General features: G+C 45.9%; 1 protein-coding gene across 1 annotated transcript in view; it reads left to right on the forward strand.

The window, feature by feature from the left end:
* Positions 1-16,259, forward strand: part of LOC139544021 (transmembrane protein 132C-like) — a 172,093-nt gene that overhangs the window by 62,738 nt on the left and 93,096 nt on the right. The window contains exon 3 of the mRNA XM_071350689.1: positions 13,203-13,346. Coding sequence (XP_071206790.1) covers positions 13,203-13,346 — 144 coding nt within the window. The remainder of the gene's footprint in view (positions 1-13,202; positions 13,347-16,259) is intronic.

The raw sequence follows: 16,259 nt of genomic DNA on the forward strand, positions 1-16,259 counted from the left end.
AGAAATGCCACCCCACACCATGACTGACCCACCGCCAAACCGGTCATGCTGGAGGATGTTGCAGGCAGCAGAACGTTCTCCACGGTGTCTCCAGACTCTGTCACGTCTGTCACATGTGCTAATGTGCTCAGTGTGAACCTGCTTTCATCTGTGAAGAGCACAGGGCGCCAGTGGCGAATTTGCCAATCTCGGTGTTCCCTGCACAGTGTTGGGCTGTAAGCACAACCCCCACCTGTGGACGTCGGGCCCTCATACCACCCTCATGGAGTCTGTTTCTGACCATTTGAGCAGACACATGCACATTTGTGGCCTGCTGGAGGTCATTTTGCAGGGCTCTGGCAGTGCTCCTCCTTGCACAAAGGCGGAGGTAGCGGTCCTGCTGCTGGGTTGTTGCCCTCCTACGGCCTCCTCCACGTCTCCTGATGTACTGGCCTGTCTCCTGGTAGCGCCTCCATGCTCTGGACACTACGTTGACAGACACAGCAAACCTTCTTGCCACAGCTCGCATTGATGTGCCATCCTGGATGAGCTGCACTACCTGAGCCACTTGTGTGGGTTGTAGACTCCGTCTCATGCTACCACTAGAGTGAAAGCACCGCCAGCATTCAAAAGTGACCAAAACATCAGCCAGGAAGCATAGGAACTGAGAAGTGGTCTGTGGTCACCACCTGCAGAACCACTTCTTTATTGGGGGTGTCTTGCTAATTGCCTATAATTTCCACCTGTTGTCTATTCCATTTGCACAACAGCATGTGAAATTTATTGTCAATCAGTGTTGCTTCCTAAGTGGACAGTTTGATTTCACAGAAGTGTGATTGACTTGGAGTTACATTGTGTTGTTTAAGTGTTCCCTTTATTTTTTTGAGCAGTGTATAATTAACAGAGTAGCAGCAGCATATGTGAAATGTGAAAGTGTGTCTGTGTGTGTGTGTGTGTGTGAGCATATGTAGTGTGTGTGTGTGTATGTTGGAGTATCAGTGTAGTATGTGTGAGTGTGTGGGTAGAGTCTAGTGAGTGTGCATAGAGTCAGTGCAAGGGAGTCAGTTCAAAACAATTAAGATAAAGAAATTATGTAAATTGTCTGGGTAGCCATTTGATAAACTCTTCAGTAATCTTATTGTCATGTTTTGTCTTTGATCATGTCTTGTCCCTGTGCTTCCCTCTGCTGGTCTTATTAGGTTATTTCTCTTTCTCTCTCTCTATCGTTCCGTTCATGCTCCCAGCTGTTTCTCATTCTCCCTACGACCTCATTTACTCTTTCACACCTGTCCCCTATTTTGCCCTCTGATTAGAGTCCCTATTTCGCCCTCTGTTTTTCGCTCCTGTCCTTGTCGGATTCTTGTTTGATGTTTGCTGTTCCTGTGTCCTTGTTTCGCCCTGTCGTGTTCTTTGCCTTCTTCAGATGCTGCGTGTGAGCAGGTGTCAATGTCAGCTACGGCCAGTGCCTTCCCGAAGCGACCTGCAGTCTGTGGTCGCGTCTCCAGGCGTTCCTCTCTATTGACGAGAGGATTTCAGTTTCCTGTTTTGGATTTCCATTGATTATATCCAGGAGAATCATTATTTGTTTAATACTGGAATAAAGACTCTGTTACTATTACGTCGCTTTTGGGTCCTCATTCATCAGCATAACAGAAGAATCCGACCAAGATGGACCCAGCGACTATGGATTCTCTCAACACTGCCGTCGAGTTCCAGGGAGCAATGCTCGGCAGACACGAGCAGGAATTGTTTGCTGCTCGTCATGCCGTTGAGACCCTGGCCGCTCAGGTCTCCGATCTCTCTGGACAGTTTCAGAGTCTTCGTCTCGTGCCACCAGCTACTTCCTGGTCTTCCGAGTCTCCGGAACCTAGGGTTAATAACCCACCATGTTACTCTGGGCAGCCCACTGAGTGTCGCTCCTTTCTCACCCAGTGTGATATTGTGTTCTCTCTCCAGCCCAACACGTACTCAAGAGAGAGAGCTCGGATCGCTTACGTCATATCACTCCTTACTGGTCGGGCTCGGGAGTGGGGCACAGCTATCTGGGAGGCAAGGGCTGAGTGTTCTAACGATTATCAGAACTTTAAAGAGGAGATGATACGGGTTTTTGATCGTTCAGTTTTTGGGAAGGAGGCTTCCAGGGCCCTGGCTTCCCTATGTCAAGGTGATCGATCCATAACGGATTACTCTATAGAGTTTCGCACTCTTGCTGCCTCCAGTGACTGGAACGAGCCGGCGTTGCTCGCTCGTTTTCTGGAGGGACTTCACGCTGAGGTTAAGGATGAGATTCTCTCCCGGGAGGTTCCTTCCAGCGTGGACTCTTTGATTGCACTCGCCATCCGCATAGAACGACGGATAGATCTTCGTCATCGAGCTCGTGGAGGAGAGCTCGCGTTAACGGTGCTTCCCCTCTCCGCATCTCAACCATCTCCTCCCACCGGCTCAGAGACTGAGCCCATGCAGCTGGGAGGTATTCGCATCTCGACTAAGGAGAGGGAACGGAGAATCACCAACCGCCTTTGCCTCTATTGCGGTTCTGCTGGACATTTTGTCATGTCATGTCCAGTAAAAGCCAGAGCTCATCAGTAAGTGGAGGGCTACTGGTGAGCGCTACTACTCAGGTCTCTCCATCAAGATCCTGTACTACCTTGTCGGTCCATCTACGCTGGACCGGTTCGGCTGCTTCCTGCAGTGCCTTGATAGACTCAGGGGCTGAGGGTTGTTTTATGGACGAAGCATGGGCTCGGAAACATGACATTCCTCTCAGACAGTTAGGGAAGCCCACGCCCATGTTCGCCTTAGATGGTAGTCTTCTCCCCAGTATCAGATGTGAGACACTACCTTTAACCCTCACAGTATCTGGTAACCACAGTGAGACCATTTCCTTTTTGATTTTTCGTTCACCTTTTACACCTGTTGTTTTGGGTCATCCCTGGCTAGTATGTCATAATCCTTCTATTAATTGGTCAAGTAATTCTATCCTATCTTGGAACGTTTCTTGTCATGTGAAGTGTTTAATGTCTGCTATCCCTCCTGTGTCTTCTGTCCCCTCTACTCAGGAGGAACCTGGTGATTTGACAGGAGTGCCGGAGGAATATCATGATCTGCGCACGGTCTTCAGTCGGTCCAGAGCCAGCTCCCTTCCTCCTCACCGGTCGTATGATTGTTGTATTGATCTCCTTCCGGGGACCACTCCTCCTCGGGGTAGACTATACTCTCTGTCGGCTCCCGAACGTAAGGCTCTCGAGGATTATCTGTCTGTTTCTCTCGACGCCGGTACCGTGGTGCCTTCTTCCTCTCCCGCCGGAGCGGGATTTTTCTTTGTTAAGAAGAAGGACGGTACTCTGCGCCCCTGCGTGGATTATCGAGGGCTGAATGACATAACGGTTAAGAATCGTTATCCGCTTCCCCTTATGTCGTCAGCCTTCGAGATTTTGCAGGGAGCCAGGTGCTTTACTAAGTTGGACCTTCGTAACGCTTACCATCTCGTACGCATCAGAGAGGGGGACGAGTGGAAAACGGCGTTTAACACTCCGTTAGGGCATTTTGAATACCGGGTTCTGCCGTTCGGTCTCGCTAATGCTCCAGCTGTCTTTCAGGCATTAGTTAATGATGTACTGAGAGACATGCTGAACATTTTTGTTTTCGTTTACCTTGACGATATCCTGATTTTTTCACCGTCACTCGAGATTCATGTTCAGCACGTTCGACGTGTACTCCAGCGCCTTTTAGAGAATTGTCTCTACGTGAAGGCTGAGAAGTGCGCCTTTCATGTCTCCTCTGTCACTTTTCTCGGTTCTGTTATTTCCGCTGAAGGCATTCAGATGGATCCCGCTAAGGTCCAGGCTGTCAGCGATTGGCCCGTCCCTAAGTCACGTGTCGAGTTGCAGCGCTTTCTCGGTTTCGCTAATTTCTATCGGCGTTTCATTCGTAATTTCGGTCAAGTGGCTGCCCCTCTCACAGCTCTGACTTCTGTCAAGACTTGCTTTAAGTGGTCCGGTTCCGCCCAGGGAGCTTTTGATCTCCTCAAGAAGCGTTTTACATCCGCCCCTATCCTTGTTACTCCTGACGTCACTAAACAATTCATTGTCGAGGTTGACGCTTCAGAGGTGGGCGTGGGAGCCATTCTGTCTCAGCGCTTCCAGTCTGACGATAAGGTCCATCCTTGCGCTTACTTTTCTCATCGCCTGTCGCCATCGGAACGCAACTATGATGTGGGTAACCGCGAACTGCTCGCCATCCGCTTAGCCATAGGCGAATGGCGACAGTGGTTGGAGGGGGCGACCGTCCCTTTTGTCGTTTGGACTGACCATAAGAACCTTGAGTACATCCGTTCGGCCAAACGACTTAATGCACGTCAAGCTCGTTGGGCGTTGTTTTTCGCTCGTTTCGAGTTCGTGATTTCCTATCGTCCGGGAAATAAGAACACCAAGCCTGATGCCTTATCCCGTCTCTTTAGTTCTTCTGTGGCTTCTACCGACCCCGAGGGGATTCTCCCTGAAGGGCGTGTTGTCGGGTTGACTGTCTGGGGAATTGAGAGACAGGTAAAGCAAGCACTCACTCACACTGCGTCGCCGCGCGCTTGTCCTAGTAACCTTCTGTTCGTTCCTGTCTCTACTCGTCTGGCTGTTCTTCAGTGGGCTCACTCTGCCAAGTTAGCTGGCCACCCCGGCGTTCGGGGTACGCTTGCTTCTATTCGCCAGCGGTTTTGGTGGCCTACTCAGGAGCGGGACACGCGTCGTTTCGTGGCTGCTTGTTCGGACTGCGCGCAGACTAAGTCAGGTAACTCTCCTCCTGCCGGTCGTCTCAGACCGCTTCCCATTCCTTCTCGACCATGGTCTCACATCGCCTTAGACTTTATTACCGGTCTGCCTTCGTCTGCGGGGAAGACTGTGATTCTTACGGTTATCGATAGGTTCTCTAAGGCGGCACATTTCATTCCCCTCGCTAAGCTTCCTTCCGCTAAGGAGACGGCACAAATCATCATTGAGAATGTGTTCAGAATTCATGGCCTCCCGTTAGACGCCGTTTCAGACAGAGGTCCGCAATTCACGTCACAGTTTTGGAGGGAGTTCTGTCGTTTGATTGGTGCTTCCGTCAGTCTCTCTTCCGGGTTTCATCCCCAGTCTAACGGTCAAGCAGAAAGGGCCAATCAGTCGATTGGTCGCATTTTACGCAGCCTTTCGTTTCGAAACCCTGCGTCTTGGGCAGAACAGCTCCCCTGGGCTGAGTACGCTCACAACTCGCTTCCTTCGTCTGCTACCGGGCTGTCCCCGTTTCAGAGTAGTCTTGGCTACCAGCCTCCTCTGTTTTCGTCCCAGCTCGCCGAGTCCAGCGTTCCCTCCGCTCAGGCTTTTGTCCAACGTTGTGAGCGCACCTGGAGGAGGGTCAGGTCTGCACTTTGCCGTTACAGGGCGCAGACTGTGAGAGCCGCCAATAAACGTAGGATTAAGAGTCCTAGGTATTGTCGCGGTCAGAGAGTGTGGCTTTCCACTCGTAACCTTCCCCTTACGACAGCTTCTCGCAAGTTGACTCCGCGGTTCATTGGTCCGTTCCGTGTCTCTCAGGTCGTCAATCCTGTCGCTGTGCGACTGCTTCTTCCGCAACATCTTCGTCGCGTCCACCCTGTCTTCCATGTCTCCTGTGTCAAGCCTTTTCTTCGCGCCCCCGTTCGTCTTCCCTCCCCCCCCCCGTCCTTGTCGAGGGCGCTCCTATTTACAAGGTACGGAAGATCATGGACATGCGTTCTCGGGGACGTGGTCACCAGTACTTAGTGGATTGGGAGGGTTACGGTCCTGAGGAGAGGAGTTGGGTTCCATCTCGGGACGTGCTGGACCGTTCGTTGATTGATGATTTCCTTCGTTGCCGCCAGGGTTCCTCCTCGAGTGCGCCAGGAGGCGCTCGGTGAGTGGGGGGGTACTGTCATGTTTTGTCTTTGATCATGTCTTGTCCCTGTGCTTCCCTCTGCTGGTCTTATTAGGTTATTTCTCTTTCTCTCTCTCTATCGTTCCGTTCATGCTCCCAGCTGTTTCTCATTCTCCCTACGACCTCATTTACTCTTTCACACCTGTCCCCTATTTTGCCCTCTGATTAGAGTCCCTATTTCTCCCTCTGTTTTTCGCTCCTGTCCTTGTCGGATTCTTGTTTGATGTTTGCTGTTCCTGTGTCCTTGTTTCGCCCTGTCGTGTTCTTTGCCTTCTTCAGATGCTGCGTGTGAGCAGGTGTCAATGTCAGCTACGGCCAGTGCCTTCCCGAAGCGACCTGCAGTCTGTGGTCGCGTCTCCAGGCGTTCCTCTCTATTGACGAGAGGATTTCAGTTTCCTGTTTTGGATTTCCATTGATTATATCCAGGAGAATCATTATTTGTTTAATACTGGAATAAAGACTCTGTTACTATTACGTCGCTTTTGGGTCCTCATTCATCAGCATAACACTTATGGCTTGGGGATAGAAGCTGTTCAGGTGCCTTTTGGTCAAAGACTTGGCGCTCGGGTACCGATTACTGTGTGGTAGCAGAGAGAACAGTCTATGGTCTTGGGTGGTTGGAGTCTTTTTATGGACTTCCTCTGACACAGCCTGGTATAGAGGTCTTGGATGGCAGGGAGTTCGGTCCCAGTGATGTACTGGGCTGTACGCATTACCTTCTGTAGCACCTTGCGGTCAGTTGCCATACCAAGTGGTGATGTAGCCAATCAAGATGCTCTCAATGGTGCAGCTGTAGAACTTTTTGAGGATCTGGGCACATGCCAAATCTTTTCAGCCTACTGAGGGGGAAGAGGCGTTATCGTGTCCTCTTCATGACTGTGTTGGTGTATTTGGACCATGGTAGGTCCTTAGTGATGTGGCCAACGAGGAAACTTGAAGCTCTTGAGCAACTCTACTGCAGCCCCACCGATGTGAATGGGGGCGTGTTCGGCCCTCCGTTTCCCTCCTTTGTCGTGCCCACGTTGAGGGACATTTTGTAGTCCTGGTACCACACTGCCAGGTCTCTGACTTCCTCCCTATATGCTGCATCAACCGTCGTCAGTGATCAGGCCTACCACTGTTGTGTCATCGGCAAACTTAATGATGATGTTGGAGTGGTGCGTGGCCACGTGGTCGTGGGTGAATAGGCAGTATAGGAGGGGACTGAGCACGCACCCCTGAGGGGCCCCCTGTGTTGAGGGTCAATGTGGCAGATGTGTTGTTGCCTACCCTCACCACCTGAGGGTGGCCCATCAGGAAGTCCAGGATCCAGTTGCAGAGGGAGGTGTTCAGTCCCAGGGTCCTTAGCTTAGTGATGAGCTTGTAGAGCATTTTAGTGTTGAACACTGAGCTGTAGTCAATGAACAGCATTCTCATGTCGGTGGTCCTTTTGTCCAGGTGGGGAAGGGAAGTGTGGAGTGCAATAGAGATTGCGTCATCTGTGGATCTGTTGGGGTGGTATATGAATTGGGTCCAGGGTTTCTGGGATGATGGTGTTGATGTAAGACATGACCAGTAGTGACCGGTAGTCATTTAGTCAAGTTTACCTTGGCGTTCTTAGGCACACGAAGTATGGTGGTATGCTTGAAATATGTAGGTATTACAGACTGGGTCAGAGAGAGGTTGAACATGTCAGTGAAGACACTTGTTAGCACAATCCGTCTGGTCCTGTGGACTTTTTAATGTTAACCTGTTTAAAAGTCTTACTCACATCGGCTAAGGAGAGCATGATCATACAGTCGTCCGGAAAAGCTGGTGCTCTCACACATGGTTCAGTGTTGCTTGCCTCGAGTTGAGCATAGAAGGCATTTAGCTTGTCTGGTAGGGTCGCATCAATGGGCAGCTCTCAGCTGGGCTTCCCTTTGTAATCCGTGATAGTTTGCAAGCCCTGCCACATCCGACGAGAGTCAGAGCCAGTGTAGTAGGATTTGATCTTAGTCCTTTTTTGCCGCTTTGCCTGTTTGATGGTTTGTCGGAGGGCGTAGCGGGATTTATTATGTCCAGATTAGTGTCCGCCTTTAGCTCTGTGCGGATGTTGCCTGTAATCCATGGGTTCTGGTTGGGATATGTACGTATGATCTTATTAATGAAACAGGTGACTGATGTGGTAAACTCCTCAATGTCATCAGATGAATCCCAGAACATATTCCAGTCTGTGCTAGGCAAACAGTCCTGCTTCATCGGACCACTTCCATCTTGAGCGTGTCACTGGTACTTCTTGTTTGAGTTTTTGCTTGTAAGCAGGAATCAGGAGGATAAAGTTATGGTCCGATTTGCCAAATGGAGAGCGAGGGAGAGCTTTGTATGTGTCTCTGTGTGTGGAGTAAATGTAATCTAGAGTTTTTATCCCTCTAGTTGCACAGGTGACTTGCCGAATAGAAATTAGGTAAAACGGATTTCAGTTTTCCTGCATTAAAATCACCGGCCACTAGGAGCGCCACCTCTGGATGAGCATTTTCTTGTTTGCTTATGGCCCTATACAGCTCATTGAACTCCCAGCTAGGCCAATCACCACCTGCACCGTGCTCTCTGGCCATCTTACCTCTCAACTGCCAAGTCTTTGTCTCAGCCAGCTCTCCTCTCCACTCATTACCATGGGAACCAAAAGTGTGCTTTTGGAAATCTGGCATAAATATGTATTTTTATGTGTCAGTGTCTATTCATTTGGTAGAACTGTATTATTTGAAGCCAGACCTTGTATACATGTTATGATGGTAATATAATGTTTCAGTATAATGAAACATGGTGTAATTGTCATCTGAAAAGACTGGTCTGACAGATTTAAGGGATATTTTAGCCCTCTTTTCTCCCATTCATATTGTCCCTTTTTTTGTAGATTATTGTGAACTCATACTCTATATACCCCAGCTCAGTATTTTCCACCAATTAAAAGCCATTATGTGAGAGCTGGGGTAATCTGACCCCGGGGCTGGTATTGGTTAATGCAGCTGTATGTTTGTGCATCAGTTGTGTCTGTGCATGTGTGTGTATGCGTGTGCTGTGTGTATGTGTGTGTATTGAATTTGTAGTGTAGGCTATATCCATGTATGTAGAAGATATACATAGCTTTCCCAAATGATTTACACAGCAGTGCATCACTCTCACCAGTCCTAACCCTGCCCCTTTCATAGTGCTCATGTTTAAAGGATAATACTGCCATTTTTCAACTTGATATTCTTTATCTCCAGCACCAAACCAGTGTCTACATATGTGAAAACAGCACGTTTCTATGATCTGTGGTTAAAAAGATAAAAAGAAAGGTCCTATAAAAATGATTCTCTGTAATATCTTGTAATATCTATGAGTTTCTAACCAGTGGGAGGGTATTTTCTTGCTTCCCACATCAGCATGAATCTCATAATGTTTGAAAGGCACTGTTTTTAAAATGTTGTAAAGTTTGATGATGTCATCCGGTATACATTTTTCACTTAATATTTTTTTTAAATGCGCCGTTTTCACATATGTAGACACTGGTATTGTGCTGGAGATAATGAGGTTGAAAAGTGGTGGAATTTCATTAGGCTTAGAGCGGCCGCGTTGACGTGCTGTTTGGCCACTGACAGCCCTGGTGTGTCTTTTGTGAACAACCATCAGAGAGAGAGATCAGCCTCTCTCCCAGTCTCTGCTGACACCCTCATCACATCTGTAAATACTCATCTAACTAATGCACAGGTTTCTGTGGAAGTCTGCTTCATGTGCTGATGCATGAGAAAGTGGGCCTACTCTTTATTGTGTCTCCTCTCACCCACTCCCCAGAAATCATATTAGCCAAACCAATCTCATTTGAAACATGACATTTCTTAATTTACCCCTGATACTTGTTTTCTGGAGTTTGCATGTCGAATGGATGGATGAGAGAGAGAGGAGGTGGATGGGGGGGGGGGGGGGGGGGGGTGCAGAGGAAGGAAAAGGAGAGCTGGTGAGGGAGACAGATAAAGCGGTGGGGGCAGAGGAAGAAAAAGAGAGAGAGATAAAGCGGGAGAGAAAGGGACAGAGGAGAAAAAAGAAAAACAGCAGTAGAAGTGCAATGCTTGTCCATTTCAAGACATGGACAGCATATGTTACTGAGCATGAACTGCTCTGGAGGTCTGACTTACTGTATCAGAGAGAGAGAGAGAGAGATCTTACGTTTGATGTTCAATCTCTGAACACTATGGAGGTGTATACTACTGTAGATGTGGGCTGTAGATTTGTATGTAAACTATTTATTGTTACCACCTGTATTCAGCATGGAGTCATTACAGTATGAATCTCTACACAGGATGCTTCTTAAATGGCACCCTATTCCATATTTAGTGCACTACTTTTGACCAAAAGTAGTGCACTCTGTAGGGCAGGGAGTATTCAACTCTTACAATACGAGGTCCGGAGTCTGCTGGTTTTCAGTTCTACCTGATAATGAATTGCACCCACCCAGGTCTAAATCAGTTCCTGACTAGAGCGAAACAATGAAAAAGCGCAGTGGAACTAGCTTCGAGGTCCAGAGTTGAGTTTTAGGGATGTATGTAATAGGGTGCCATTTGGGATGCAGAGAGCTGGGAGCCATCAGTCACCTCCTCAGCCACATAGGCAGCAGTGTTGGCTCTAGCTGGCCTTTATCTGGGCTCGTCAGGAGCTCCACGCTGAACACAGGCCAGTTATTACTGCTAGCTGCAGCTCCCTGATAAGATCAAAGGAGAAGCCGGGCTGAGTTGGGAGATGTGTGCCACCGCTCTCCCTTTGGTCCGAGCACAGTTTTTCACGTCGTCATCTGCCGTAATGTCACAACTTTCTCAGCGCGTTAGAAGTCCATTCAGTAGTGCATCGAGGACATTCTTCAATTTTTGTAAATTTCTTTGGGGAAAAATTCTCCCATCTACCATGTTTCTTCCCAGTGTCATGACGCTGGCCTGGGGGTAGGTTTATGACAGTCATAATCACCTCTCCCCCCTTTCCCCCCCCGCTCTACCCTACTGATGTGACTATTGAAAATCCCTTGGTTAAGATAGAGATTCTGGGAACATCAGAAGGTGGGGGAAATGAACCATATTTTGGTAATCCAACCAGTTGAACATATGCGTTGGTACATAATGAATATGATGTCAGTTCGGTTGTCATCTGAGACATTCTCATCAATGATAGGATGACATAAATGGTACAGTGGAAAGTCTACACATTATAGTTATCAGATTCACATGGAATTGTTGTGCTATTTAAATATTTGAATATGAAATTATTTGTGAGGGGATGAAATGTGATTTTAGCTTCTAAAATGTGAGAATTAGGCCCGACTCAGTGGCCTGCCCACATGAAGAGACATTGGTTATAAACTATGAAACACTCCCTCCTCTCCCTTCCTATATAAAGCCTTGATAACAATATAACTTCCTGTTCCGGGGACATTAAGGCAACGGCCTTGACGTTAGAAGGACAGGTGACACCTACAGAGCAAAGCCAATCTCAGCTACCTAACGAAATTAGCATTGAATTCCCACGTGAAGAGGACGATCGACACGTCGAATATGATGAATTTCGACAATACCAGCTAGAATATAGCATGAGCATATAAGCATGGCAACGGGGTATGAACTTTGAACTCTGATTCACTCCAGCCGCCAAGCGTGGACTGGGAAAGGACAGACAGAGTATACCGTCTACCACACAACGACGTAACTAAAACGGGTAGAGTTTACCACCAGAGACGCTCTTCAAAGGATGGAAGAACTCTTGGGCAACCTTCCATCTACCACCAACCTATTGAAGCGCAGCTCAGAGTAAATATTCATTGCATTTTCCTTTTCCAAATGGCCGGTAATTTAGAATGCATAAGATCCTGTATTTACGATAGAGACATCGCTTCTCCCTTTGTTCTTCAGTCTTCCCGCTCTTTCACTCAAACCCAACCCCCCTTTTCTTTGTGTAACCAGCTGTCATATCTGTTCCGTCCGCTAGGGACGTTTTCCTTTATGACATAATTTGAGGTCAAGGTATGATTCATTCTGTGTATATGTAATTCTGTGTGATTAATTAAGTATTTAGTAAATAAATAATTAAACCCAATTTTGTATTGCTGATTCAACTTGTTAGCCAGGGTTCGTGAAGATAACCAAGAATTTACAACTTTCAGATGAGACTGAAATGAGGTGACGATTAATATTGACTGCTATTGATGTAAAATATTACATACTTTAAGAGTTTATTTGGAAGATAACAGCTCTATAAATATTATTTCGTGATGCCCCGACTTTCTAGTTAATTACATTTACATGATTAGCTCAATCAGGTAATATTAATTACAGAGAAAGGATTTTATTGAATAGCATGTCATATCACTTAATCCGTAATCCACTTAAATCCACTTAATCCAGTGATTTTTCACAGTCTTTTTTTTGTTGCCTGACTTTCTTCCTATTGTATCTATCCTTCCTATTTTTAAATGTTTTCTTTAAAGACTGATTCTTTAGTGTCACAGTCTTGAAGCAGTGCAATTTTTCATGATGGAAAAAGGTAGGGACAGCCACTTAGGCACATCCGTGCAATATCCTATGACAAGGCAGAGAATGGAGTTTAGCATGTGTTAGAATGGAGAACAGGAGCAGGTTAGTGACTGGCTTCTCTCCAGCTAGGTGTAACCATGGGTAATGGCATAGATCAAATGAGAGTGTACAGCTCTTGTCTGAATACTCTTTTAAACCACAGGTGTGGATGAAATAAAATAGAAGACTGCATCACCTGTTTCCAGCTGTAGAGTGAGTCAGCATGGACACAGGCTATTAACTTCCCGTTGTAGGTTTTATAACCTGTCTTGGATGTAAGTAGTGTTCCTGGCTTGTTGTGAACCTCTAATTATAGTTCCACAATGTGTTCTTCGAAGGTTAATTCAAAGTCAATCCAACATCCTTATTGTTTTAAACAGCCAACATGCCATCTGTTGTCTTTATGCCATAATTTGTAGCCTGCAAATCACATGAATTTCATCCTAGACAAGAAAACAGCAGTCTGAGGCTTTTTTTTTTTTTTTTTGCCAACTCTCCCAAGGTAAACTGCGAACTTTCTGTTCAATATACATTGTATGGAATCTGGATCTGGATCAGAATGGACCTGAATCAATCTACTGTCACTAGATCTATTGGTCACTAGACCAGTGACATCACATTAAAGCCATGGCACCCTTTTTCCTATATAGTGCACTTCTTTTGACCAGGACCATTTAGGATGCAGACATAGTAATCAGTCCCATTTAATGTTGCTGTCTGACATCTTCCCTCTCTCTCCTCCAGAGTGAAGTCGAAGGATGGCGTGGCGTTCCTGGGGGCGAGGGCCAGTAACCCAGTCCTGTGGACAGTGAGTCAGGACGTGAGGAGCGAGGGACACAGGGTCATCACCCTTCACTGTCACCGCAAGGAGAACACCTTCGGTCAGAGGTCAGTGGCACCTGGTTCTTGTTGATTACGATTCAAGATACTGTAATAGCAGATTTGATGGATTATGGGTAGGGCCAGGAGTTTTCCTGGTCAGGCCATGTGGTCTGGGAAAATGGGGCCTAATGATGTATTATGGGTTAAAGCAACTGTCATGGTGTGCTGCTTACTCAGCAGACTCAGTTCAACGATGTTCATGAATAACAATAATGTTGTTAGAACCCCGAACAACCCCCTCCCAAAGAGACAACTCATAAATAATAACAATTTCACTACTGAGCAACTGAACTTCTGAGCTAAACTTTAGTGCACTTGGCTCCCATTGGACTCCGTTTCAATTTATACAGTGGGGAAGGTTGTCTAACTAATTTGTTTTGCTTTGGGGAGGGTTGTCTGATTTTTCTATTGGGCACATGGCTTTTCCCCATTTTACAGGTTTTACTATATAATGTCTCCCATATAGCCAAATATCCTAATCTGCTTGCATGCACCTCCTCTATTAAGGTGCTTTGGTACTTCCTTTATGCACTACACTTTTCTGCGCGCATACTCAGTATCCTGTTTATAAACATAAAGTTTACTACAGTTATTGTTATTTGTGTTGGTAATCATTATGTTTGAGGGGGGAGGTTGTGCAATTTATTTTACAGTGCAAGGGGAGGGTCGTGTGGAAAAATGTTAAATGTTGAAGAGAGGGGTGCATTTTTTATGACACCTAGAGTATGACCAAATTCCGAACTGTCACTTATGTGTCTCATATTACCATCCCTCTCCCCTGCAGTGGTGTGGGATTACTGGTCAGCCTAGTGCTGTGATGATTGACAGCCACATTCACTGCTCCTTAGCATACTCTCTGTCCCTATGGTCTACCCCCTGGTGGCATTTACATAACTTACATTCATCTCATGAATACGTATTAGTATTAGTCAGTCCCCAGTTAGTGGCAAAAAACAACGGCAACACTTTCCAATGTTAATTAAGTGGAGTTTATTTGTGCTTTTTTCTATCAAACATTAATTATAGAAATCTGTGTGAGAAACTTCCTCAGCGGTGACATGTGTCAGTTTAGAGATAAGGAAGTAGGGAGCAGGCTGGCATTTATTGGGATGACTCATGTACTGGAGGCACCTCTGCAGAGTGGTCACTAGCTGGCACAGCCACAAAGTCATGAAATCTGATGTTAAACCAAACCCTTAAAGGCACAATATGCATAAATCCCTCCACCATTTCCTGGTTGCTAAAATTATAATAGTTTGCCTAATTTCAGTTTATGTATAAACAAAACCACTGTGAAATATATTTTCAATAACCAAAAATATTGTATTTTCAGCTGTTTGAAGCTGGTGTGCAAAACCGAAAGTAGAAGACACAAAAAACTTTAAAAACAGGACGCATAGAAATAGCACATAGAACAGATCCACCGCTCCTTAGACTTCCTTTCAATGAACATGACAGATCTATAACTCATATTTCTATGTGATTTAGATCGGTCACCCAAAAAGTTACATATTGCAGCTTTAACCCTAACCTTAACCACACAGCAAACCCTAATGACTAACCCTAGCCTTAAATGAAGATATTTTCATGAATTTCTACGATATAGCCAATTTGGACTTTTCAGCTGGTAAACATCAACCTGAAAGTAGCGTGGGAGTTGGGGAAGCCTTACGGATGGAGATGTCAAGAATTCATGGTGGTGAGGCTTTCTTGTGCTCGAGGAGAGGACACATTAACATAAACAAATTTTGCCTCCTTGCTTGTGGACCTCTTTACAAATTATATTCAAGTACTGCACTGTTATTAGATTGCTTTTTCCCTCTCTTCCTTGAAATTCAGGTTGTACAGGGAGATGTCTAAAGAAGATATATATTTGTTGTGTTTACTGTGTTTTCATAGTTACAGTTCGTGTCGAGCAAAATAAGTGATTCAGTTTGGGCGCTGCCAATTACTCTTAAGTTACAGTCGAATGGGTAAGGAAATGTTTAGACCTGAAGCATATCTCTCTTAGACTTTGTAAAGCTATTAGGTTTTCCACAGTTCACTAAGAGGATATTATTGTTTATTACAGCCTACCTGAAACCAAACACACAGCAATGTGTATACACACTACACAGTAATGTAGTAATACGTGTGCATGTGTCACATGACCCTGCCTCTCAGAATATATAAAGACACAGAAAGGTCACATTGTGTCCATAAGCCTCTAACATAATCAGCGGTGACATTTATCACAGCGCACTACGCTTTATTACGGGCGACAGCTTCAGTCCACATCACTGCATTCTGTATCAGAAAGTATGTTGGCCCTTTTTGAAGTCTCATAGATCGATGCATTGCTTTCTTTTTGTTTATAAAGCTCTTTTAGGGACAGTTTGAAATTTACTGGGGTGGGGTGGCTGGTCCAAAAGAGGGGAGGGTTGTCTATCTTTTTTTTTTTGCTTTGGGGAGGGTTGTGTGATTTGTTTTTTATTGGTCACAGGGGAGGGTAGTGCATTTTTTCAGTAGTTTACATTCCCTATTTTGCAGGTTTTACAATATAATTTCTTCCATATAGCCAAATTTCCTCATCTTCTTGCATGCGCCTCCCCTATCAAGGTGTTTTGGGATACAGTCAACTCTATCCTGCCCTCTATCCGTAATGACAATAGTGGTAGGTGGATTAATTGTCCATATCTGCAATAGGTTAACTAGCAATCATATCACACATTAAATAATTCAAATGAAGTTTCTCTAGAACTCCACAAGAACATAGAGGAATAGCTGATAGGCAGCGGAGAGGCTAGGTGCATCATTGCGCATGGAAGAGTCAAGACATGAGACACGCAGCTGTAAAAGCTCCCTATTGATCTTGTTTAGGCCATAAAAATTGTATTTACTATATAATGGGTGCCCCTCTTCAGATTTCTCAAAATAGTA

Source organism: Salvelinus alpinus, chromosome 18 (assembly GCF_045679555.1).
Source record: "Salvelinus alpinus chromosome 18, SLU_Salpinus.1, whole genome shotgun sequence".
In the NCBI taxonomy this organism is placed as follows: Eukaryota; Metazoa; Chordata; class Actinopteri; order Salmoniformes; family Salmonidae; genus Salvelinus; species Salvelinus alpinus.